Source organism: Schistocerca nitens, chromosome 7, assembly GCF_023898315.1.
Source record: "Schistocerca nitens isolate TAMUIC-IGC-003100 chromosome 7, iqSchNite1.1, whole genome shotgun sequence".
Lineage (NCBI taxonomy): Eukaryota > Metazoa > Arthropoda > Insecta > Orthoptera > Acrididae > Schistocerca > Schistocerca nitens.
In genome coordinates this window covers 188662713-188689777 of record NC_064620.1, presented here as the reverse complement: position 1 = coordinate 188689777, position 27065 = coordinate 188662713, and the positions used below count along the sequence as shown (strand labels likewise).

At 37.7% G+C, this 27065-nt stretch overlaps 1 protein-coding gene across 1 annotated transcript in view; it reads right to left on the bottom strand.

Moving 5' to 3' along the window:
* Positions 1–27065, bottom strand: part of LOC126195528 (dynein beta chain, ciliary-like) — a 930907-nt gene that overhangs the window by 736763 nt on the left and 167079 nt on the right. Inside the window, exons 10-13 of the mRNA XM_049934154.1 lie at positions 22044–22154; positions 2079–2233; positions 1769–1961; positions 1512–1648 (exon numbers count right to left, since the gene is read on the bottom strand). Of these exons, the coding sequence (XP_049790111.1) occupies positions 1512–1648; positions 1769–1961; positions 2079–2233; positions 22044–22154 (596 nt within the window). The remainder of the gene's footprint in view (positions 1–1511; positions 1649–1768; positions 1962–2078; positions 2234–22043; positions 22155–27065) is intronic.

The following is a 27065-nucleotide window of genomic DNA, read 5'->3' as shown; positions in this document are numbered from 1 at the left end:
TTTTTTTATTCATTATGAAACCTACTCCTGCATTACCCCTATTTGATTTTGTATTTATAACCCTGTAATCACCTGATCAAAAGTCTTGTTCCTCCTGCCACCGAACTTCACTAATTCCCACTATATCTAACTTTAACCTATCCATTTCCCTTTTTAAATTTTCTAACCTACCTGCCCGATTAAGGGATCTGACATTCCACTCTCCGATCCATAGAATGCCAGTTTTCTTTCTCCTGATAACGACGTCCTCTTGAGTAGTCCCCGCCCGGAGATCCGAATGGGGGACTATTTTACCTCCGGAATATTTTACCCAAGAGGACGCCATCATCATTTAATCATACAGTAAAGCTGCATGTCCTCGGGAAAAATTACGGCTGTAGTTTCCCCTTGCTTTCAGCCGTTCGCAGTACCAGCACAGCAAGGCCATTTTGGTTAATGTTACAAGGCCAGATCAGTCAATCATCCAGACTGTTGCCCCTGCAACTACTGAAAAGGCTGCTGCCCCTCTTCAGGAACCACATGTTTGTCTGGTCTCTCAACAGATACCCCTCCGTTGTGGTTGCACCTACGGTACAGCCATCTGTATCGCTGAGGCACGCAAGCCTCCCCACCAACGGCAAGGTCCATGGTTCATGGGTGAGGAAAAAACTATTTGACTAAACTATAAAATAGTTTAGTCAAATACCAAAGAATCAGGGTACATGAATTCCTGTTTCACCATTTGGACCCTCCCACACTATAATAATTTGCATGAGCCCCAAACATGGGAACTTACTATCCAACATGTACTTGTATCCCTCTATTCTATTCATTATTTAGTCAGTTACTTTTTTATGCTCACCTTCCCCCTTTCCTTTTTTGGTTTTTCCTCTCTTCTTGGTCACTCCTCCAACTTCTTACCTGAACTATTTATTAACCTACTCATTCATCTTCCTCTTAATATATTTTTGCTTCTCACTGTGTCTTTTTATCCTCTCTGGAATGAAAATGGAACAAAGTTCATCAGCATATTACCTTTGGCTTGCTATTCTTTCTGTCTCACACTCTCCATCTTTGTCCATGCCAGTTGTCATTTAAATTTCTTTCAACTTTGGGTCCAAGCTATTTACTTCTAATATTGAAACTTCCCTTCATACCCCTCCTTCCTTCATGGGAGAGGAACTAACACTTCTAAAAGCTACTTTTAAGTATATTGACATTATTTGGGATTTCACCTCCTAAAGGTGGGGTACTGGCTAACCATTTTGTCTCCTAGTAAAATTAGTTTTTTCAAGCTTACACCCCTGGGAAACAAAAGTATTTTGCATTAAGACACTGGATATGCAAATACACAGAGCAAAACCTGTAGTTCATGAAATACTGACTTCTAAAATGCAGCTAGACCATGACAGTCAATTAAGAGAGATTAATGCATGGTATGTTGCACCCTGAAATGGAGCACAGGAGAGACAGATAGAAAATGTGTTTTGGGATGGAATTTACTTAGTCAACTGTTATGAAATATTTAATACCATTCCATTGTTGCATTGAGGTCAAATATCCAATCACGTAATTCTTCGTTTCTTGCATACAGATCAACAGCTTCTTGAGGCAAATTTTTCTCCCCCATCATATTTAGATAACGCACCTCACAAAGTAGGGTGATCAACTGCAATGAAGAGTTGCAGCTATAGAGTACACCTAAAGCTTTTACCCTAAAATAAATGTATCACAAATGTCATAAGAATAAAAGTAACACAAAGCATCAAACAAAGCACAAATATATCACCTCTTGATCAAAGTTCAATGTAAGAGACATATCAGGACGACGTATCATGAGTGTCTTCTCCAGGTTTTCATTGCAGATTCTGGGAACTTGAGCAGCCCATTTTCTGAAAATATGTCTTTCAAATCTCTCCAGATAACTCAACATTTCATCATGTTTCTTATATATATAATTGGCTTCTTCAGTTTCTGCTAATCTGAAAAATAACACTGAAGGTCTCAAAGTTTGAACATTTATTCGAGGAATTATATTTCCATCAACATTTCCCCATCTGTCAAGAGCACAGAGATGAAAACAGTTTACTAATACTTACGGATGATCAAGAGCTCTCAATGTTGCCACTTCAGGGGAAATCCTTTCTCGTAACATAATGATCCTCATAATTGTACCACCAACTGGGGGAAAATTGTTATCAATAGGAATTTCTCCTTTTTCTTTGTAACATTTCAGGTCTTTGTCAAACATAGCCTGAAAGAGAAAACTACTTTTATCATGCACATTATTTGCACTTACAAATATTATATTTACTCAAGAAAAAAGTATCTGCTTCTCAGCCATCAGATCCACGGAACGGAAAATGGGTGTAAGGAGAAGCGTACTCTCACCAAACTTCTACTCAAATGATAGCCTAGCCATGGTGACTTATCCTCCTTTTTCCTGATGATGCACTAGTATCTGAGTGACTCTAGGACTAGGATGTAAAACTGGTCAGCAGATCCAGTTAAATGGCAAATAAGCTGGAGTTTCCAAGTAGAGTTCTCTCTTCAGCTACCTCTGTTACTATTGTAGGAGGTAACAATAAGTCCAAGGTCTCCTGGTACACATGGAGCGGGTCAGTAGATGCAAAGTTACCAACTAGTATGCCACCAATGGCTATTTTTAATATTGTTATAGGAAATACTAGAAAACAAAGGTGGAGTTCATTTGATGAAAAAGAGTGAACAGACTTCCACAATGAGTGTTGTGGAATACTTGACTTGCCACATAGAGCAGAATTTTCTCCGAGAATATAGTGTTTTTAATCAAAAGGCATGTTATCTTCAGTTAGATGCTCAGTCAGTGCGTGTCAGATTTTAAATACAGAAGATCTGGGATTTGATGTCCAGTTGTTCATGGAAATTTCCTTTCCTGTCACTTATCATTTCTTTCATAATAAATATTAATGTGTCTCTGGTCTCAGTCAGTTCTGATGTTGTAAAATGCAAGGGCATCCTACCTCCAAAAGGATAACGCCAAGAAGAGCACTGCATCACTCAAAATTGAAACCGATCTTCAAGATGAGGACAGCTGTACCTTTTTATATGAAAATTAAGTTCATGTGTGTAGCAGTTATTGTAAGGAAATGAGGAAACAAATACTATGTTTGTGGAAATGATGATTATTTATGAGTTACTGCACAGTTAATGAAAGTAAAATTATTCCTTTTAATATAATTTGCCAGAGCTAACATTTTTTTCTTATTACATAACAGATGAGCTAACCAACAGTGTCACCACCACAGAGGTCGATATTTATACAAAGAAATTAAAAGAACAGTTGGAGGAACAGGAGATCTGAGAACTTCTGCAATGCCTAGTCATTAAAGTTTCTAAGGTGTAGGTTCAGAATCCTTATAAGGATGACATGGGCATTAATTTTTTCCAGCAGTTTCACATTAAAATGCATCTTGCAATGTATCCTCTGAATAAGGACATAGTCTGAAAGCTCAGCTCTTGTTTAGGTGTCAGTTCAGCACAAACTATTCACCAAATTATGCAACAAATTGCACAGAACCATCCTAGATGTGATATTAATTTTATTACTTGATGACTAGTTTCAAGCCTAATCTCATTATCAAATCATCCCCTAAGCTATGCAATAACATAATACAGGCCTATTCATTCCAGTTAAACACATCTTGTAAATTAGTGCAGGGCTGAACTTCACTCATTTAACTGAAAGTTCAGTTAGATGAATGAAGTTCTGCTCTGCACTAATTTTAAGATGTAACTAAGGAATATTTGACTTGGAACAGGTAATCAAATCCCAGATTTGTTCAAAACATAGGGGTTCCACCTGCACTAGTAAATAATTTAATTTTGTAGTTTCATTTGTTATGCCACTTGTAAGGTGTCCACAATCAATTAACCAATGATTACACATTTTTACCTCACACAGCATGATAGCTGGCAAAATAGGTTATAACTAATGCTAAGCAAGTAAAGAGTCAGTTGAGTTCAAGTTTGGAGTCTGTCAAGCTCGGATGGAGCTGTGAGCTACATGTCATGTCGTACCAATTGAGTGAGTACCCATCGCTACAGATTGACCCTCTGCAGACCATTACATGTTTGTGACATATGATATTCCTGACAGGTGTTTTACAAATGTTTTTCACTGTACCATATAATCACATTCATGTCAACCATGCCCGCCACATTTTAGACTGCACTGTGGATGGTGTGTGGCAACCATTATTATTGTGTGTGACGACCTACTAAAAGTTCTGACCTGTGATGATATTAACCATAACTAGAAGTGTGAGTCAAAAGTATTGCATGCCTTATATTGTGTCTCAATAGAATATATAACTCAAATAGTGTAAAACTTCTTGTCATTGGTTATTTCAAAACCCTTTATCACTGTGTGAACATCGTTGAGCAGCTGCACTCTGATTAGAAACAACTCCCAAAGCAGCTAAATCCAGTTAGCACTTATCTATTAAGTCACAATATCATCAAAATTAAAGTTTGGCTGCAGTTTTGGTTAACAATAATCGACATCATATTAATCGGGAGTGTTTCATAGTGACATAAAATTGGCAGAACCAAATATTAGGTTTTTCCAGGCAGAATTTCACACTGATCTATCTCACTTTTCCTGGAGCTACAGCACTTTTGTTGGCGGTGTCCATGGTCTTCTAATTTCTTCTTGTATCTTCTCGATCACATCAGGGTAACCACTTGTAGCAGCTTAATCCTTAATTTATATATTTAGTAAGAAATCTAATTCAACCAAACTGTTTTTACAGTAACTTTTTATTTCACAACTTACTTCTCACTTCTTTATAATCGTTGCTCTTAAAAAAAAAAAAAAAAAAAAAAAAAAACTAAATGTAGATGCAGTAACAAGCAGAGAGTGTCATACGCTTTTTTAAAAACATAACTGCTTGAAATAAGTAATTTACTCCTTAGACACTGAGGACATTAACATATATGTTTCCACAACCCTGTCCACAACTACTCCTTTTTTTAGTCAATGATTAAGCTATAGTCACAAACAATGGCAGTAGAGTTCACACTTGTTCTACGGCCCATACATCACTCATTCCCTCACAGCCAGTGTGTGTTCAGTAGTATTTGGTGTTTTGAGTGCCCTGCTATGAATGTTGCTGCCAATGTAAGCATTAAATGCAATCTTAGTGAGTTATTTAGTGAATTTTTATTCCATTTGTTGTGAGCCATTATTGCTGATGATGATGGTAAGCAAAAAATTCTATATAACAAGTGCAGCATACACACTTTCTTCAAGTGCTGGGAACTAGCAACAATGCAAACCCCGTCCAGGCATTGAACTGAACAAACACTATTGTTCTGGAATAGGACTATAGTTAGTTATGTGTTCAATAGATCATAATCACAGTAAACATTATTATATCAAACATATCAATTAAGCAAACATAGAAAACATATTTAAAAAAATAATAATATGGCTACATGTTAGACATTTTTTCTCTATTAATGGCTAATTATTTCTGTTCAGGTATTCGTCTATGGTACAGAAAGACTTGTTATGGAGAAACATCTTTAATCTAGATCTGAAAACACTTTTGTTACCTCTCAGACATGCCATTTCCATGGTACATGGTCAAAGATTTTTGAGTCACCAAAGGGCAATGAAGATTTTCCATTCTAGTGTTGTACTTGTGAATACCTCCTTTACTCTCAAACTCAGATGGATTGTTGATAACACACTTCACAAATGAATAAATGTACTGTGAGACTATGGTTAACATTCCCAACTGCTTAAAGAGGTGTATGTAATATATATGTAAGTGAACCCTACAGATAATTACTGTCTTTTGTGTAATGAACACTTCTTGCCTTAACGAGGAGTCATCCTAGTATATTATCATTTAAAACAGTGGTTCCCAATCTGTGTTAGACCATTACTCCCAAGTGCAATCAGACATTAGCTGGCACCACCACCCTCCCTCCGCCACCCTCCCACCCACCATCTGTTGCCCGCCTCCCTCCCCCACATTATCACCAAATTTAACACCTAACCAAACTGTAGAATGAAAGACTTTTCTAGGAACACTTTTATTTTTTAAATCATGAAAGAGCAGCAATATTTAGTTTGGCAAAATCAAACAATGGAAACTCCAGGTAGGAATATCAACATTGTAGGAAAAGACAGATTGCTACTTACCATACACTTAAGTTTAAGTTGAAGACAGGCACAATTAAAATACACTTACATAAAGCTTCTGGCCATAGCCTTTATCAGCAAAAGAGAGGCAGAATGCCACCCTGAGATGCTGGAGCTGGCAGTCGTGTGTGCATGAGTTGCGCTTGGTTGTGTGTATGAATGGTGTGTTTGTCTCTCTTTTACTGACGAAATCTGCAGCTGAAGTGTCTTTTAATTGTGCCTGTCTGCAACTTAACATGTCTTCTTGATGGTAGGTATCAATCTGTTTTTTCCTACATTATTGATATTTAGTTTTGTGTGTGTGTGTGTGTGTGTGTGTGTTATAATGAATGATGAAGGAAATTGTGGAGCATCACAGGTGCTACCCATTACTCCTCCTCAGAAAAAAAAGCTAACTATCCACACTGAGAGTACAAACTTGCTACAAAACATGCTTTCCCTGCATTACTCCTCTAAATGCGGCACTTCCTTGACCCGCTCACTGCAACCCTAAATAAAATCAAAGTATTTCAGATGTGTGCTCTGTACTTATTGTTTGTAAATCACTTCATTGCTGCACTCCTTACTGCTGAACTGGCAGAAATTGGATGATTTCTGGCTGTCAATGCTTTGTGTCTAACCACTCTAATAATAATAATAAAACTGTGTACAGCACTAAACTAGCTCTTATGTAGTTACTGCTGTGTTGCGCTGTCAATTACAAAGTGAGTAATGAAGTGATTTCTGGACTACTGCAGGTACTACCTACAACTTGGACAAGATATTTTCTCAAGATATTTAGTATTTATTATGCATATGTTCCGTAGAAATGTTGGAACACGTGAGGCAATACTGACCCTACGACTTATCTTAGAAAAAAGATTAAGGAAAGGCAAACCTATGTTTCTAGCATTTGTAGACTTAGAGAAAGCTTTTGACAATGTTGACTGGAATACTCTCTTTCAAATTCTGAAGGTGGCAGGGGTAAAATACAGGGAGCGAAAGGCTATTTACAATTTGTACAGAAACCAGATGGCAGTTATAAGAGTCGAGGGACATGAAAGGGAAGCAGTGGTTGGGAAGGGAGTGAGACGGGGTTGTGGCCTCTCCCTGATGCTATTCAATCTGTATATTGAGCAAGCAGTAAAGAAGAAAAGTTTGGAGTAGGTATTAAAATCCATGGAGAAGAAATAAAAACTTCGAGGTTCGCCGATGACATTGTAATTCTGTCAGAGACTTGGAAGAGCAGTTGAACGGAATGGACAGTGTCTTGAAAGGAGGGTATAAGATGAACATTAACAAAAGCAAAAAGAGGATAATGGAATGTAGTCGAATTAAGTTGGGTGATACTGCGGGAATTAGATGAGGAAATGAGACACTTAAAGTAGTAAAGGAGTTTTGCTATTTGGGGAGCAAAATAACTGATGATGGTCAAAGTAGAGAGGATATAAAATGTAGACTGGCAATGGCAAGGAAAGTGTTTCTGAAGAAGAGAAATTTGTTAACATCAAGTATTGATTTAAGTGTCAGGAAGTTGTTTCTGAAAGTATTTGTATGGAGTGTAGCCATGTATGGAAGTGAAACATGAACGATAAATAGTTTAGACAAGAAGAGAATAGAAGCTTTCGAAATGTGGTGCTACCTCAGAATGCTGAAGATTGGATGGGTAGATCACATAACTAATGAGGAGGTACTGAATAGAATTGGGGAAAAGAGGAGTTTGTGGCACAACTTGACTAGAAGAAGGGATCGGTTGGTAGGACATGTTCTGAGGCATCAAGGGATCATCCAATTTAGTACTGGAGGGCAGCATGGAGGGTAAAAATTGTAGAGGGAGACCAAGAGATGAATACACTAAGCAGATTCAGAAGGATGTAGGCTGCAGTAGGTACTAGGAGATGAAGAGGCTTGCACAGGATAGAGTAGCATGGAGAGCTGCATCAAACCAGTCTCAGGACTGAAGACCACAACAACAACAATGCATATGCGTCACTCTTATCATCAGCGATGCATGAGACAAAGCACAACAAGTGTGTGTAGCGGGTGGACTATGTGAGGAACCTGTAACCTCCACTGCATTAATGTTACTAATTGAGAAAAAGTAATTATTGAAAACTTAAATAATCAATATTATAGTCTTACAAAATTGTGATAATAGTAATGAACTTTCAAAAATAATTTAGTTTTGTGACTGAAACAGAATCGAATCATTTAGTTTTTACCACTCAGAAGATTTCATTTTACCTCTCAGGGGGTAGTTACCCTCTGGTTGTGAACAACTGCCTTATGACATCAGTGAATGACAATATGCAAAATATGTTAACTTATTGATTTCTATGTCTCCAAAGTTGGCAGTTATTCTTATGGCAAATGTAGCTGACACTAAATGTTTTAGTATGGCTTCTAATTGGTTTTTCCAGTTTTAAGTTTTCATCAATATGCACTTCTAAGAACTTAGAACTTTCTACCCTGTTTATCGTTTCTTGTTGGTATACTGTGTTAATAGGAGGTTTGATGTTTTTGATAGCATAAAACTGGATGAGCTGCATTTTTTCCAACTTTTTAGCTATCACATTTGTGCAAAACCAATAACTCATAAAAACAATACTTCATGTCCATGCTTCTCTTTTTTTAACAATTATTTCCAAGGGTTCAGAAAGTCTCCCTCTTTATGAAAGTCTCACTTTCTGAACCCTTGCAACTAACAGCATGTAAGTTTGGCAATAGCATAACTCAATTTTTACGTGCATTCTGACATCAAGTTATTTCCTATTCACCAGAATATATTAGAAACAGATGGCATGGTTATGGGCAGTCCATTATTGACTGTCATGGCAAAACTATACCTGGAACACCTTGAAGCAAAGACACTAAAACTGCCAAGTCAAATAAAAGTGTTTCTATCAATATGCAGACAACACGTTTGTGACGTGTTCATGTAGACTGAAATATATCAAAGAGTTCTGGAACATTTAAACTATATCCACCATAATATAAAATTCACAGTGCAACCTGAAAAAGAAGACCAGCTATCTTTCCTCAACTTGTTAGTTAAGAGAAGACTAGACGGATCCCTGGGTCCCAGTACGCTGAGGTGACAAAAGGGCAAGGGATACTGATATGCACATATCCAGATGGTAGTAGTATTGTGTACACAAGGTGTAAAGCAGCAGTGCATTGGCAGAGCTATCAATTTTACTCAGGCAATTCATGTGAAAATGTTTCCAACAGGAATTAACAGACTTTGAACACGGAATGGTAGCTGCATGGGACATTCCATTTGGAAAATTGTTAAGGAATTCAATATTCTGCAATCCACAGAGTCAAGAGTGTGCCAAGAATACCACATTTCAGTCACTACCTCTCACCATGGACAAAACTGTGGCCGAAGGCCTTCACTTAATGACCAAGAGCAGCAACGTTTGTATAGAGTTGTCAGTGCTAACAGACAAGCAACACCGGCTAAAATAATCCCACAAATCAATGTGGGATGTATGATGAGCATATTCTTTAGGACAGTGCAGCAAAATTTTAAGTTGATGGGCTATGGCAGTAGACGACCAATGCGAGTGGTTTTGCTAATAGTATGACATGACTTGCAGTGCCTCTCTTGTACTCGTGACCAAACTGGTTGGACACCAGATGAGTGGAAAACTGTGGCCTGGTCAGATGGATCTCGATTTCAGTCGGGAAGAGCTGAAGGTAGGGCTTGAGTATGGTGCAGACCCCATGAAGCCATGGACCCAAGTTGTTAACAAGGCACTGTGCAAGCTACTGGTGGTTCCATAATGGTGTGGGCTGTGTTTACATGGAATAGACTAAGTCCTCTGGGTATTTGGCTACTTGGAGACCATTTGCAGCCATTCATGAACGTGATGTTCCCAAACAACAGTGGAATTTTTATGGATGTAAATGTGCCACCATGTCATTAAGCCACAACTGTTTGTGATTGGTTGGAAGAACATTCTGGACAATTCAAGCAAATGATCTAATGACCCAGATTGCCTGACATGAGTCCCACCAGACATAACCGAGAGGTCAGGTCACCACAAAATCTTGCACCAGTAACGCGTTCACAATTACATGCTTCTCCCATTTCAACTTACTGTACTACACTGGGCAAAAGGAGATCCAACATGATGTTAGGAGGTATCTTAAGATTTTTGTCACCTACGTGTATATAAAAAACCCACACACACTGATCTCTATACTCACACCTCAAGCCATCACTGTTCATCACACAGATATTCAGTGCTAAAGACTCTGGTCCATAGAGGTTGAATACTTTCAGGCAAGAAGAGCCTTACTGAAGAAGTACAACACCGAATGGTCTATCTATCTATATTCGAATCCCGCTCCAGCTACTGCAGGGTCTGGGTGCTGATGAGTCCTCTCCATTTGGCTTGGTCCTCCCACCACTTTTCTTCCTCTACTTGCTGCCAGGTCACACCTCTCCTTTCTACATCTATTCTCACTCCCATTTTCCACTGTGTTCTTGGGCACCCTCTAGGTCATTTCCCCTACCATATTACCATATCATCTGCAAAAATCATCTTTTTGTCTTTTTCTTTTCCTATATCTTTAACTGCCCTATTCATTCCCTCCATCACAACATTAAAAAGTGCACGAGATAGAATACTCCCTTGCTTAAGTCCTTGTCTTATTTCAAAGTATTTAGAGTTCCCCAATGGTATTCTAATTCTACAATTGTGTCCTCTGTACATTGTCTTTATTACATTAATGTATCCATCTTCTATATCTATCTTCTTCATTTCTTTCCAGAGTCTTTCCCTGTTAACTGAGTCATATGCCTTTTCTGTGTCCATAAAAACCATTATCACCCTTTTGTTATATTCCCAACTTTTTTCCATCAGTTGACGGATAGAAAATATCAGGTCGATCGTGCTTCTTCCTTTCCTAAACCCATGCTGTTCTTCACTCAGCTCCTCTTCTATCTATTCGATTTAGTAAAATTCTTTCAAAAATCTGGGCTGTATGACTCATAAGGGTTATTCCTCTATAGTTTTTACAAAGTATTTTATTGCCTTTCTTGAAGATGGGAACAATGTCTCTTGTTCTCCATTCGTCAGGTATTGTACTATTTCTCCACACGCTTGATAGTACTCTATACAGCCACTGCATTCCCACTGGACCTGCTGCTGTTATCATGTCCACTGATACTTCATCAGGTCCTGGGGCTTTCCCCCCATTCATTCATCTTCTTCACAGCTTTTTCAATTTCTTCCCGTGTAATTTGTCCTAATTCTGCTTCCCAACTTCTCTCAATTTCTCCATTATTTGATGTTTCCTCATGTACCTGCTCCTCAGCGTTTAACAGCTTCTTAAAATGTTCTTTCCAGAGATCTTTTATATTCCCTGGATCTTCAATCACAGTACCGTCCTTTGTTTCCATCTTTACTGGTACATCAGAAGCCTTCCTTTTATTTTTCATCAATTTATAGAACATTTTCTTATTGCTCTTCACATCTTCAATTTTTTTTTGTTTTGTAAACTCTCCCCATGCCTTTTTCTTTGCTGTTTCCACTATTTCTTTGCACTTCTTATTTTCCTCTATATATCTTTTATGGTCTTCGTCATTTTTAGTTTTCCACCACTTTCTCCATGCTCCATTTTTTCTGCTTGGATTGTGGTATCATCCCACCAACTTGTCTGTCTTACTTTTTCCTTTTCAGATGTTCTACCACATACTTTTTGTGCTGCTTCGGTTAAAGTGTCTTTGAATAAACTCCATTCATTTTCTACAGTGCAGAAAACTTCTTTTGGAAATTTTTGTGTGATTAGTTCTCTGTACTTCTCAGCACATTCACTCTCCGTCAGTTTCCAATCCCATATCCTCATCATTTTCTTCTGTTTTCTATTTTTCACACACTGATTCATTTTCCATTGTCCCACCAGTAATCTATGGTCTCCATCTGCACTCACACTTGGAATTACCTTCACATTTGTTACTTTCTCTCCCCATTCTCTATCTACTAGAATATAATCAATTACACTCTTGGTTCTTCCATCCCAACTGTATCTGGTGATAACATGACTTTCTCTCTTCATAAACCAGCTGTTTGCTATTTTCATTCCATTCCTCTGCCACAAATCAGGAGTCTTTCCCCTTCTTCATTTCTGCCTCCACATCCAAAACATCCCAATAATTGCTCAAATCCCTTTCTGTCTTTGCCTACCTGTGCATTAAAGTCTCTCATCACTATATTAGCACTCCCTATATGGTTTTCTAACACATTTTCAAAGTCCATATTCTCTTCTTTGCTACATCCCACTTGAGGTGCATAAATCTGGACTACTTTTAGTATTTCTTTTTGGAATCTCAGGTTTAAGATTATAATCCTGTCTGATATATATCTCACACTTTCAATACAGCTTTGTACATTTTTATTCACCATCACTGCCACACCATTTCTTCCAGACCTGTTATTCCCACTCCAGTACAGTTTTCCTCCTCATCTCAAATTCTTCTCACCTTTTCCCTTCCCCTTTGTTTCGCTTAATCCCAATATATCTAACTTCCTCTCTGTTAGTACATCTGTCATTTCTTCCATTTTTCCATTGAGGGTTAGTATATTAAGGGTGCCAATATTTAGGTTATTTTTTAGTCCAGTTGGTTTCATCTTCTTGTACTGATGAATATCTTCAGGTCTCCCATCATTCGCACCAGTACTTGAAGAAGCAGTGGGGTCAAATCCTGAGTGGTTCATTCCGAGGCTCGTCTGTGTTTTGAAAGCAATATATGAAGACTTTCCTACTGGCTTGCTAGGCCTAATGCAAGAAAGGATTTTCTGTTGGGGTTGTCTCTCTTAGCCTTTGGAGTTTCTCCTCCACCACTAGGCTGTGGTTCCCGAAGTCTTCCTTCTCAGCCGTCGCTGCCATTAAGGTCTTTACCCGTAACCCTGGGCATGGGTTCCGTGTTATACCCCATGGGATTGGGTCCCTGCCTGAACTCAGCCATCCTAGCACTCCGGCCTACTGGAGTGTAGGATGCCCACCCCCGTGACGTGGATGCGCCAGACAGGAATTACCCCAGTGGAGGAATAGGGAAGGGCACCGTACCTCCCTGGAGCTGGGTTAATGATTGTGTATGGTGCCACAATTACTGAATGGTAATCTGAAGAAATGGGAACTCAGATTATCACACTGAGTGGACATTGCAGTTGAAATCAAGAATGCCTGAAAAAGAGGATGATACTGGGACAGAAAAAACTATGTGTTGGCACAGTATTCAATAGATTGGTGGGCTCCTACAGAAAAATGGCATGTGTCTTTTGCTCCAATTAGCAAAGATAAAAAGTCTCGTTTGTCATGTTTATGAATGACAGACGGTCCTAGCTGTCAAGGAGAGATGCAATGATCATCAATGACAAGCAGCTGCATACTGCTTTGAACATAATTATGAAACTAATGAGATCAGTATCATGGTGCATATACCAAGTTTCTGGGATACTTATAATAACATAATTAGCGAGCCCATCAGAATAAAGATATCAGAAAATTTAATAAACAGGGACAGAAGTTTCAATTTACATAAAGCTTGGGGCCTGGCATTCAGTTAATTAAGATCTTGCTGGTCATCACAAACATGAGACCAACACTAGTTCACAATCTGGTAGGCATCCCAGCTGCAAGTACACGCAATAGCATAAATTACACCACCTGAAGAAGATGACTGACTTGGTTATCAAAATATTGCCTTAAAATGGAAAAACAGGAGTGTATACTTGGAACTGCACCATTATTTATCTTTCACTATGCTCCAATTCTCTTTAACAGAAATAATGTCATCTTTTATGGTTCCTCTCCCTGTTTCTCTTTTAACAATATTCCACATAGATTTGATTTGATTGTCTGATCTGTCACTTTTAGACAATATGTGCATACTCCTGGATTTTTTTACAACTTTTCTGTATATGTTACAGCAATGTTTGTAATATGAAAGTATCTGTCAGTCATTACTAGTTCTTGCTATTTTCAAAATGTTTCTTTCTCATTGTGGAGGTATTCTGATACATGTAGGATCCATAGTTTCTTTAATAAGTTCTCAGTATTGCATTTAATTATATTTTTAGGAAAATTACTTTTAAAATGGATACAAATTCATTTGAAAATTTGCCGAATTTAAAATTAGCACTACACTTCACCCTTGCGAATATTTTCAGGCTTCCTTTAAAATCTTCAGGTGTTTGGTCATTAATCAGCCTCACTGTTTCCTTGTGAGTGTTTCTGAGCTGTATGTGGAGCTAAGTTACGTAATGTGACTAACTGTGCACTGTGATCTTCCAATTCATTTACCATAGCATAGGAATGTGTTTCTTTAACTTCTGCTTGTTGTATAAATATATTATCTGTAAGGAAAAACTCGAGCAACATACAAATGGAGATTTTTGACTGCTTTTGAATTATAAGTTTTGTGAAAGACTTGAATAATTAATAACGTCACTCATTTACACAAATGTAGATAAGCAAACCACTTCTAATTACTGACCCATTTCAATGTATACAGTATTTTCAAAACATCAGTATATATTTTTCTATAAAACTTTTATATGTAGAATATCTATTTATTGTCTTTATTTATAAATTACCGCAAAACAGCTGTATTTGATTGTGATCAGTTATTACAACTGATTCGAAAGCACATATGCTTTATCATCAGGCAAAGGCTATGACAATCAAAATGAGCATATGGCATCGTTGGCCGGGAGGCCCCATCCAGGAAAGTTCGGCTGCCAGGTTCATTTAAGTCAACACCACACAGGGCAACTTGTGTGCCGGTGATGAGGATGAAATGATGATGACAACACAACACCCAGTCCCCAAGCAGAGAAAATCTCGAACCCAGGCCCGCTTGCATGGGAGGCAAGCACATTACTACCCAGCTAGGCAGGCGGACTGTGACAATCATATTGCTATACACCCACAAAGTATACATATAAACTATTATGGAAAATTATCATGAATGATTTCACATTAACTGGAAATGTCAACCAAAATATCATAATTTTGGTTGTGATTGATTTTTCCAGTTAAGGTAAAGCTGTATGTGACAGTATTCATTGATGATGCACATGCATACTTTGCAGGAGCACAGCAATTTGTTTGTTATCGCATGTGTTGTTTGGAATTAATCCCAAACTAAAGATAAAAATCGTTACTTTATACAACAATAGTATATCACCTGATGTCCCTACGTCTTCAGCAAATGTAGATGAAAGATTATAAAACTGTATTAGATTCTGCTTAAACAACTGAAGGAATGCTGCTTTGCTCCTACCAATAAAATCAACTATTAGAAAATTCATGTATTCAAGCGTGGTATCACACATTTGTAAAAATGAAATACTAACAAATGGTTTTCAGAAAGGCTTTTCAACAGAAAATGCTATATATGCTTCCACTGATCAAATATTAAATGCATTGACTAACCGAACATCACCCATTGGGACATTTTTTGATCTCTCTCAAAGGCTTTTGATCGTGTGAATCATGAAATTCTTGCAGATAAGCTTAAGTATTGTGGTATGAGTGGGACAGTGCACAAATTCATTCATATTTAATGAGAAGAATGCAGAAGGTTGAAATTAACAGGACAGATAGTCTGCAAAAATCAGCAGAGTCCTCTAACTGGGGAAGTATCACGTATGTTGTCCCACAGGTTCAGTCTTGTGTCCCTTATAGTTCTTAATATATATTAATGTCTTGCCACTATATATTCATGAAGATGGAAAGCTAGTTCTTTTTACTGATGACACAAGTATAGTAATCACACCCAACAAACAAGATTCAGCTGAGGAAATTGTAAAAAATGTCTTTCAGAAAATTGTTCAGTGGTTTCCTGCAACTGGCTCTAACTAAATTTTGAGAAAACACAGTATATACAATTCTGTACACTAAATGGTATAACAACACTGATGAAAATATACTATGAACAGAAGTCTGTTGCTAAGGCACAATATTCAAAATTTCTGGGTGTGTACATTGATGAGAAATTGAATTGGAAGAACAAATTGATGATCTGCTGAAATGGTTAGGTTCAGCTACTTGAGTTATTGCACATTTTGGTGATGAATATATCAGTTAGCCTGCTACGCCTATTTTCATTCACTGCTTTCATATGGCATCATATTTTGGGGTAATTCGTCACTAAAAGCATTCATTGCACAAAAGTGTGTAATCAGAACAACAGTTACAGCCCAGCCAAGATCACCTTGCAGATATTTATTTAAGAAACTTGGGTTATTCACAGCACCTTTGCAATACATATATTTACTTACGAAATTTGTTATTAGTAACCCATCCCAGTTCAAAAATAACAGCAAAGTGCATAGTTACAACACTAGAAGAAAGGATGATCTTCAATATTCTGAGTTAAATCTATGGTACAAAAAGAAGTGAATCATGCTGCCATAAAAATCTTCGGTCATTTGGCAAATAGCATTAAAAGTCTGGCAGATAGCCAGCCAACATTTAAAAACAACTTAAAATAATTTCTGAATGACAACTCCTACTCAATAGATGAATTTTTAGATATGAAGTAGTAACTGAAAAAAAAAATTGTGTAAACAAAACTTAGGTTAAAGTAACACATTCCACATCATTATTAAATGTCATATTCATGATCTATGGAACAAATATATATGTATGGATGGATGCATTTCTACTGGAAAATTTTCAAATATTCCTAGATACATTAGTCATTATTATGAAGACTGGCAGATGAAGGAAGGCAAAAGATAAGTCTATGAAGATTTAAATAATGATTTTCAGAAAGATTCAGACAAAAGTAGATCTTGATTTTCCCACAATATTGAACAGGAAAGCAGAATACTACTTATTCATAGAGACATGGTATAAATGTTTATCTAGCCTGCAAACAGACTATCACTGAACTTAGAACTTTTTAAAAAAGAAAAAAGAAAAAAAAATGAAAAGAAAAGAAAAAGTACAATTCTGTATTGCACAAGGTCTGATCACACCTTTAGAAAAACATGTATGATGCTAAATAAATAAATGAAGCCGAATATTCTAAATCTAAGGGTTTTTATGTTGGAAAGAACCTAAACTGAGTTAATGGCAGCGGCTTCTCTGGCTATGATATAGAACTGCACATACTTGAAAACTTGATCACAAAGAAGACACATTATGGGAAACAGTTAGTGATTAATGGACTAGCAGCCTTACAGAAGGCTGACTGGAGTGATGTATGTAATGTGACAGATAAAGGAAATAGTAATAGACAAAATTTGAGGAGAAAGAGAATAGGTCCTATGAACACACATCCAGAAACAAATAATTTTCAAAATTTATTCCTGATATTAAACTTAAATGTAATAGGTATAGATGTACTACCTAAAGTGACAGATGAAAATTTGTGCCAGACCAGGACTTGAACTCAATTTACCACTTATTGTGAGCAGTTGCCTTGTCACTTATGCCAGGGGTTTCCAAACTACGGCCTGTGGGGCAACACCATCCTGTGAACACCACCAATATGTCCCATGGTAATGAGCCAGACATGCAAATTATCCAGCTTGCCATAATTTTGCTTATTACAGTTGCTTCTCAAGCACCTCCCATAACAAGTTATTCACACACCGAATAGAAGAAAACGTAAGAAATTGAAATGCTAAACGAACAATGTTTGACATAAAGAGTCTGTTTACTGCTATTTTTTTCAGGCTTTAATAACCATTTCAAAAATCACCTTCTGACCTTGGTCTCGTTGGCTTCTTATAAATGAAAACTAAGTCATGTGTTCTACTATTCACTACCGCTCTGTAAAACAGAAGCTTTGACAATTCTGTATCCAGTCAGTTGTACTAATTACAAACCATTTACCTCCACTTTTTTTGTCACCAGTACCACTGCTCAAGATTCTGTACAACTGCAAATTCTTTTGTTGCAAATTCTCTGCATCGATGTTGCAACATTTTTTTCTTCACCAGCGCATGGTAACCCTTTCGCTTGCAGTATTTGTTTATGAACTCCAATTCTGATTTGTCATTATTAACTAACATTAATTCAATAAAAAACCATAAGACATTAGCTAAGCATGTTAAGAATGTAATTAACTATAACACTATGTCTCTTTTTCACCAAATTTAGAAGCACAGGTGTAAAAAATATCTCTAGGCAACCTCCTCATAAAATAGGATGTACTGTACTATAAACAATAAATTATAATGCTGTATTATAAATCTGTTCAAGTACATATTTTTTGGGAATGGCATGCATTGACCCACTCTACATTGATTCCTATGGAAAAAGTGTTCCACTTAATGACTGTTAATTACAAATAAGATACAGTAAAAGATGTTGCTCATTACGTGGAGTAACACTGCACATATAAATTTACAGTGCCATTAAATCATACAAATATGTACAATAATTAGTCATTTTTATTTTATGAGCAATTACAATACACATTAATCGACATATATAATGCAACTGAAAATTTTGCTTGCAATGAATTATAGGAGATTTCCTGAAAATTTGCTTACTGAAGTGACACATAAATGCAATTCACATAATGGAATTAAGCAGTGTAATATGATTAATGAGAGTTATGTAACTGTAACTTTCAACTTACAGTTGCTTACAGTTGTGGATCAAGCTTATTACTGGAAAGTATCAGTAGCGACTTCAAATGCCCATCAATTAGTCTAGATCTGTAAATAGTTTTTGCATATTTAATTTTGGAGAATGTTTTCTCACAAAGACAAGTGGCCCGAAAGTAAAAAAGAGCCTGAGCAAACTTATGGAACTAATCAAACTGTGTGACTGGAAGGTTCTAAAATTCCAGTAATAATGAATTTAAATTTTTATATTTACAAAAATCACTACAATGCATATAAACTATTTTCATTCAAAGCTCTGGGGCAAGAGTTTCCACATCAGTGTTAAAAGGATTTTGAAAAATGTTGATGCTTGCAATTGCATCAAAATCTGAAAATCAAGGCTCAAAATTAATTTTTAAAGCATGCAAACTTTCAGCTGTGCCATCTACTGAAAATGGAGTTGCTTGTCGCTGACTGAGTGTTTGTCATGTATTAAAATGCATGAAACATTTTTAATTCATCTGAGACTGAAAAGTAGCTGGTTTCCTCTTTGTACTTTTAATTTAATATCTTTTACATGTTTAGTTAAACCTATATAAAATGATAAACTCCATAACCACTTATTGTTTTGTAACGCAGCCAGAGGACAATTCATTTGATGAAAGAAAATTTCAATTGTTGTTCAGAGCTCAAAAAAGCAGTATTAGAGATTTTCTACAGGTAAGCCAGTGTCCTGCTACATAACACGAAAAGTCATTTTCTACAATCACTTCAATAAACTTGCAGGACTGATGATGATTAAGCAGCGTATAATGTTAATAACAGCTGACATGACTGGCTTTAAAATGTATGACATATCCAAGCATTTTCTGTACAAAGACTGTTGATGAATGATGAAATGTGTGATTTAAGGTTTCGATCCACTGTCATTTTCTACCGCCTTTGAGGTGGAAGGAGTGACACCTTAATTTTTTCCACACATGTTTTGCCAGCATCAGTTGTGATACACAAAGTTTTTCCACTGAAGGTTGTTTCTCTGAGCAGCATTTTCTACTCCTTTAAAAAATCTCTTCTCCCATAGTCATGCAGTGAATGCTATAAGCATCAAGAAACTCTTCATACACTTCTTGAATTAAAATTAACCCCTGTGCATTATCTGAAACACCTGTTTGCTCATCCTGACCCAAAGAGAACCACACTAAGTGTTGGGTTATTCCAGACAGTTGAATTAATATATTTTCACCAATACAATTTACTCTTTGAGCCACAGTGTTCATTGACAAACTGATGTTTTGAAATAAATTAGCTTTTTCTGGACACATTTCTTTAGATACAGCAATTGTGCAATCCTTTATGAATTTGCTGTCAGTAAATGGTTTTCCACGTTTTTCTATGGAGTGATCCACATGGAAACTAGCATGAATTGCTTCTTCTTGTTCAGCATTTACTTTCTTAAACAACACTTACTGTTATTTTAAACTGTCTTTCAAAGATGCATATATACATATCTCACCTTTGCCTAATGGCTAATAACTCTGAAAATGTTTAGTCCTGTAATGGTGTTTTATATTGTCCTCTTTTTGAACTGATATTGCTCTGCAGCAAATTATACACATTGCCCTATTACTTGACTCAATTATGAAATATTTGTATTGACCCCCCATTGCTCTTTAAAATTTCTGCACTCACTGTCTTCTGTTTTTTTTTCATATTTACATAAATCCACACAATAGGGGATGTAACTGCAAATCAACATAATGCCAATTAATAGTATCAAGAAGAGGATTCTGACTAAAGAACTGTACCAGATTTATCTTTAATGCAATTTCAATTAAATACTCATTGTTAAATGACTGTATCTTCATTAAGAAACTGTAATCACAAACACACTAGTCCCACCATATTTTGCTTTTCAGATCACACTTCTCACTGCAATCCATGTGCTTACTACTGCGCTTAACTTCCCTACTCTCCGGAAAATGTCAGTACTATAGGTTCATATTTGTCAGTGGTAACTGTAACAATAGGTTAAGTTCAGCATGCATGTCAGCTATCACCTTGGCAGTGAAATAACCTGGACACTTGTCCATAAGTGCGGAGTCCAGCCCCGCGCCTGTGCCATGAACATTTCTATCACCGCGTATTCCTGAAATGAAAATCTGCACATAATTCAATACTACAGTATGTTGATGTGATGAACTAAGAGGTCTGTCCAACTTTTGTTGAGTAATGCCAGTGCTGACTGCAGGGAATGAAGAGGTAACAACGACTGCCATCATGTGGCAAGGAATGTTGCAGTAGGGAGATATCATGAAGCACTGATATCATAGGCTGCTCCTGCTAGTTATGACCACTTATTGTGGTTTTAATGAAACAGGAGTAACAAGTTTCCATGAAAGCATGTTACAACAACATTCATGAGAGGTATTTATTTATAGCAATGTATGCTCAGTGCCAAACAATAAGCAGTTCACTGCGTAATGACTACTGTAGAGCTATTCAGTGTCAGCTCGTAAAGAATGGCAGCAGTGGTAAGCATCACAAAAACTTCTGAGTTGTACTGAAAGAGTTCTGAGCAGTACTAGAGAGGGAATGATGAGGTAACCACTATTGGCACCGTGTGGCAAGGAATGTTGCAGTTGGGAGATAATAAGAAGTGCTGATACCACGTGCAGTGTCCCTTAGGCTAAAACGTTTGGAGACCCCTGACTTAAGCTACCTGAGCACCTCCTGGACCCACCCAGACTTCCATATGTCACACAGATTAGTAATTCATTTACTCACTCTCACACCTTGAGCTTTCCTTGTGGGCTGTAGAATCAATATTTGGAGGTGTCATACACTATCGTAATTTTCATCACAGGCTGATCTTTGCCTTATGTTATATAAGTCTGTGACATGTGGAACTTTGAGTTGGTCTGGGGACTGTGCTCGGATAACCAAGTGGTGAGGCGACCAGTTGTGATAAGCTGGAAACCCGGATTTGAATCCTGGTCTGGCGTAATTTTCATTTGTTGCTTTAGGTACTACATCTATACTATTACAGTTAGGTTGAACTTCATGAATAAATTTCAATATTTGAAACTGTAGATCACCATCAATATATTTATTATTAGCTTACAACTCAATAATTTTATTTGTAAGTGCATGTATTACTATTATACACTTTCGTGATCATTTGTGTGTCAGTACTAGTTTCTGGAGTAGGTGTCGAGACATACATCTCCTAGCTTTTTGGCTGTGGCTTAACACCATGATCAAAACTATTTTGCACATGTTAGAAATATTCTTAACTCTTGCTATGTACATACCTTTACTGTATCCAGCTCAGAATGTAGCAAATCATACAGTCTATGATATTTTGGTTCAACTGATGCTTTGATAACTTCACGATCAAGGAGGCTTCCCATCATGTAGATGAACTAGAATATTTAATTTATAATTAGAATAGCATATTAAACCAGTGAAATGGAAGCAAATACAAAATTGGAAACTTTAAAACACAGAAGCACAGAAAAACATATACCACTATACAGTTAATACACTACATAATTACATGTCAAAAGTTCGGTTCCAAGTCTTTATTTTAATTTAGGCTTACTGTTGTTTATTTAGTTTTCAAAGTGAATGTGGGGTAAAAATAATAGCATGAGTGAATGGTCCAGACATTCTCTATTACTCTCAGAGAGGCTTATTGCTTACTCTATGCTTCACAATAAACTAAGAGGGAAACATCAATAAAAGAATGAACTTACTACCACATGTAGTCACTCATATCCAATGACATTGCCTCAAAAATAAATTTAAGCACCCAGAAGACATGGTCAGTTGTCAATATAGCTTTGTACAAGTACACACCATTGATGGGTATGTGAATTATTAAGAGTTGCTATTCTCTTTGACTTGTAGATTAGCCACCAGATTGCATTAGTCTTGGTCATGCTTAGCGTTATTACCTGACTTGGTGTGTATATAATGGGTGATAATTGTGTCAGATGCTAAGTGATCATTGTAAAGTATACAGAGATGATGTATACTCATGTGAGGCAGTATTAGCAGCACTTAACAGAGTTTGAAAGGACATCACAGTGGGCGTCCATTTGGCCAACTGGTTGAATCATGCAATATCCACATCTGTGGAGCATTCAGATGTGACAGGTGACCAATGTTGGCCTGCATGAAACTTGAGGACAGGCATATTCATCACCAAGGTGCCGGCCAACATCATCTGACCACAAACCAGGCACACTATAATTCCTTCACATCCGCACCTGCCATCCGAGAAAAAGTAATGGAAGCCCTGCAACATTCTGTGTCATACCAAAACACTGGTCTGAGATTAGCAGCAGCAATACTAGGAAATTATGATGCTATGCGAAGCCTGCCATTAACACCACAACTCAAAAAACTGTGTTTGAAATTAGACTGAGACAAGGAAGCATGAACTGCTGATGAATGGCATCATTTTATGTTCACCAAAGAATCATTGATTTGCACTACCCTGGGTGACTATTCTCCTTGAGTACAATGTCAACATGGGGAAATGTTTTACAGCATCGACCTGGGGAGAGGTCGAATTCTTCTGTTTTGGAGAGACATAGGAGTATTACTCATGGCATCAAGGTGTGGGAAACCAGTGGGTATGACTTCATATTGTGGTTGGCAGTGACTGAAGGTACTCTGGTGGAACAATGGTGTGTCACAGTCATCCTGTGGTCTCATGCATTACTTCTCATGCAACAGTACTGTGGTGCCATTTTTGAATGGCACAACGCTTGTATAAAATGGCGCATTTCTCTGTGAACTGTCTGCATGATGTTGAAGCCATCAAGGACACAAGATCTATCCCTGAAAAAAAAATGGTGGAACCAGCTCAGACAACTGCATCCCAGGTCAGCTTGTACATTGTAGCAGAGATGCTGAGTCACAGATAGGCACAACAGAAAGACTGTCACAAATAAAGCTTTCAGCCATTAAGGCCTTCGTTAAAGGCTTTCGTTAACAATACACTAAGACTCACACGCACACAAATGCAACTCTCACACACGACTGCAGTCTCACATGTTTGTGAGTTGTGTTTGCATGTTTGTCTACACCTATTGTTGAAGAAGGCCTTAATGGCCAAAAGCTTTATTTGTGACAGCCTTTTTTGTTGTGCCTATCTATGACTCAGCCATCTCCACTATATGGTGAGAAGAAACTTTCCTTTTCATAAAGTAGTAGTAAAAGAAATACACAAAGTGATTGAAACATGAACAAATTAGCCTAAGGCATATGGAGTGGTCTCGGAATAGCTGGGTTGGACAGATCAAGCAGTGGCATTAGCAGCACATCAGCTTTGGAGTATGGGTATGGATGAAGGGGTTATCAATGACTTTGAATGACAGATGTGGACCATTGGAGACAGTAGTAACATCACAAAACTGTACTGAGCCCACTACATGGAGCCAACAGCAGCACAATGCTGTAACTCAGTACTACCCAGGACTGTAGCAAATGAATTATATTCTCTGCCAGGAATTCAATTACCTCTCGCCGTGCCCTGAAATGAGAAATGTCATGCCCACTATCCTTCCCACCCCTCCCACAGCCGTATTGCACCATCCACCGAACCTACACAACATACTCGTCCCTCCTTACACAACCCCTGCTCTCAATCCCTTACCTCATGGCTCATACCCCTGTAATAGGCCTAGATACGAGACCTGTCCCATACATCCTCCCACCAGCACCTAAACCAGTCTGGTCACTAACATCACCTATCCATCAAAGGCAGGGCTACCTGTGAAACCAGTCATGTGGTCTACAAGCTAAGCTGCAACGACTGTGCTGCATTCTATGTTGGTATGACAACCAACAAGCTGTCTGTCCGCTTGAATGGCCGCTGACAAACTGTGGCCAAGGAACAAGTGGACCACTCTGTTGCTGAACAAGCTACCAAACATGATATCCTTCATTTCAATGACTGCTTCACAGCCTGTGTCATATGGATTCTTCCCACCAGCACTAGATTTTCTGAGTTGTGGAGGTGGGAACTTTTCCTGCAGTACATCCTATGTTCCCGTAACCCTCCTGGTCTCAAACTTGGTTAGTCACTGTCCTCACCCCTCCAGCCCCTTCCCTGCTCATATTCCAGCACTACACAGCCGTCATTCCACCACCACACCCAATTTCTTCTCTCTTATTTTTTCCCTCTGCTTTTCGGCTACTCTCCCCCCCCCCCCCCCCCCAACTCTCCCATGCCTGCTGCCCAATCTGCAGCACTTCACGTTTGCCATCCCCACCATACTATTCCTCCCCCTCCCTGCCCCAGCCTCCTCCTTTCCCCCACCCAGTCGCCACTCCCATCATGCACTGGTGCTGCTGCTCGCAGTGTGGTTTCAGTTGCCTGAGACTGCAGTCGTGTGTGTGAGTTGTGTTTGCGTGAGTGCTTGTGTGCATATGTGTGTCTATTGTTGACAAAGGTCATTGGCTGAAAGCTTTAAGTGTGAAATTCTTTTTGTGGTGCCTATCTGCGACTCAGCATCTCCGGTATATGGTGAGTAGCACTTTCCTTCTCATAATATTGTCACTTCTGTATTAGATTAGACTGCAGTGAAGAAACAGAAATTGGTGAAAAATCATACTATGTCTGTCTGCAGGAAGCAGAAAAAATAGAGCAAACAAACAAAGATTGGTGTCATGATTCTTCAACATCGCTCAACATAATTCATGATGAAATAGTTCACAGGCGAATGGGCAGATGTCAGTGATCAAGTGTCACAATATTTTGGCAAGTGATAATGGCCTTACCATTACACAGGCCCACACTGTTTCAGTTGTATTATGTTTTTATAGTTTTTATGTTGGATTCATATATACGTTTGTGAGCCGAACCCGAAAATGATCTTAGTTTTTTTCCATCATGCCAGAATTTTTTGCAAATAGCAGTTTATCAAAATATATATTTAAAAAAATCACCAATATCAGATGTAGTGACAGAGTTAAATACACAGGAAATGCCACCAGCCATCAGTTTATGATGAAAACAAATTGTCAACATCATATACCAGAAGACGGCAGCACTTTCATCGTTAAATGTGTCGTACACATCAACAGTCATTGTTGGTGCAACCATTTTTATGTATCCTCTGAGATCATAAGTGCTCATGTTGGTGGATATACACTACGAAGCAAAAACACAGTGTTCGAAATAATGTCTGTAGATTCCTTTTGTTACTTTTGTGTTGAGTTACTGGTGTCGGGGTTAAAAGACATATAAAACTGTATGTTTGGCAAGTGTATCTTCCGTATTTTGGTGCTAAAGTAAGAGATTAAGACAAAAATTGAGGGCCCCACTCCATTAGCTATACGTATGTTGAAGGACTGAGACTGTGGTCAAAGTTGGAACAAGATGCTTTAATATCTGAAGTTCCAATGATATGGAAAGAGCCACAAAATCACAGTGATGATTGCTACTTTTGTTCTCAAAGTAATGTGGATGGTCCTTAAACAGCAAGTCAGGTACACAAAGTTTCCCTGTTTTTTATGTGAGTGGGGAAGCAAAGACAGGAAAAATCACTGGAAACAGAAAGATTGGTCACAACCAGCTTCATTGGAACCTAGCGTAAAAAATGTGCTCCAAAAACCTCTATCGAGTCTACAAAAGTTCTCTTTCCCCACTAAATATTAAATTAGGCTTGATGAAGCAATCTGTGAAACCCTTACCAAAAGATAGTAAATTTTTCCAGTACAATTGTATCAAATTTCCAGTCTTATCAAACACTAAACTAAGAAAGTATCTTTACAAGACCAGACGTTAGAAAACTTTACAAAGATTGAAATTTTGAAAAAGAAATGGAAGTTGCTGAAACTTATTTTCTGTATTGTATTACATTATTGTATCTTGTAAGTCACAAAATGATATGTTTTATATGAAACAAATCTATTTCACACTGTCACTAAGCCTCATATTTCTGATATTTTTCGATATACTGTATATTACATTTGGCAAATTGTGATTTGCAAAACATTCTGACATGACAGAATAGAACTACGGTCATTTACAGATTCACTGCACCAAGATACATAGGAATCAATCATCAGAAGTTACAAAACAGAAAGTCACAGCCTACTATTATCAGCACACACGATGATGGCAAACATAGTCACTTGCTGAAATATTATGTCTGTTCAACACTTGACATCTGTTCTTTCACCCATGAACTATTTCCTTTCAAAGGCTAGTGTTGATGACTTTTTGTTCTATCTGTAAACTGTACAGAAAACAAAGCCATGACTTCAAAAAAATTAAGGAATACGGTTCTATACTGACATGGGTCTGGATCCTTCCC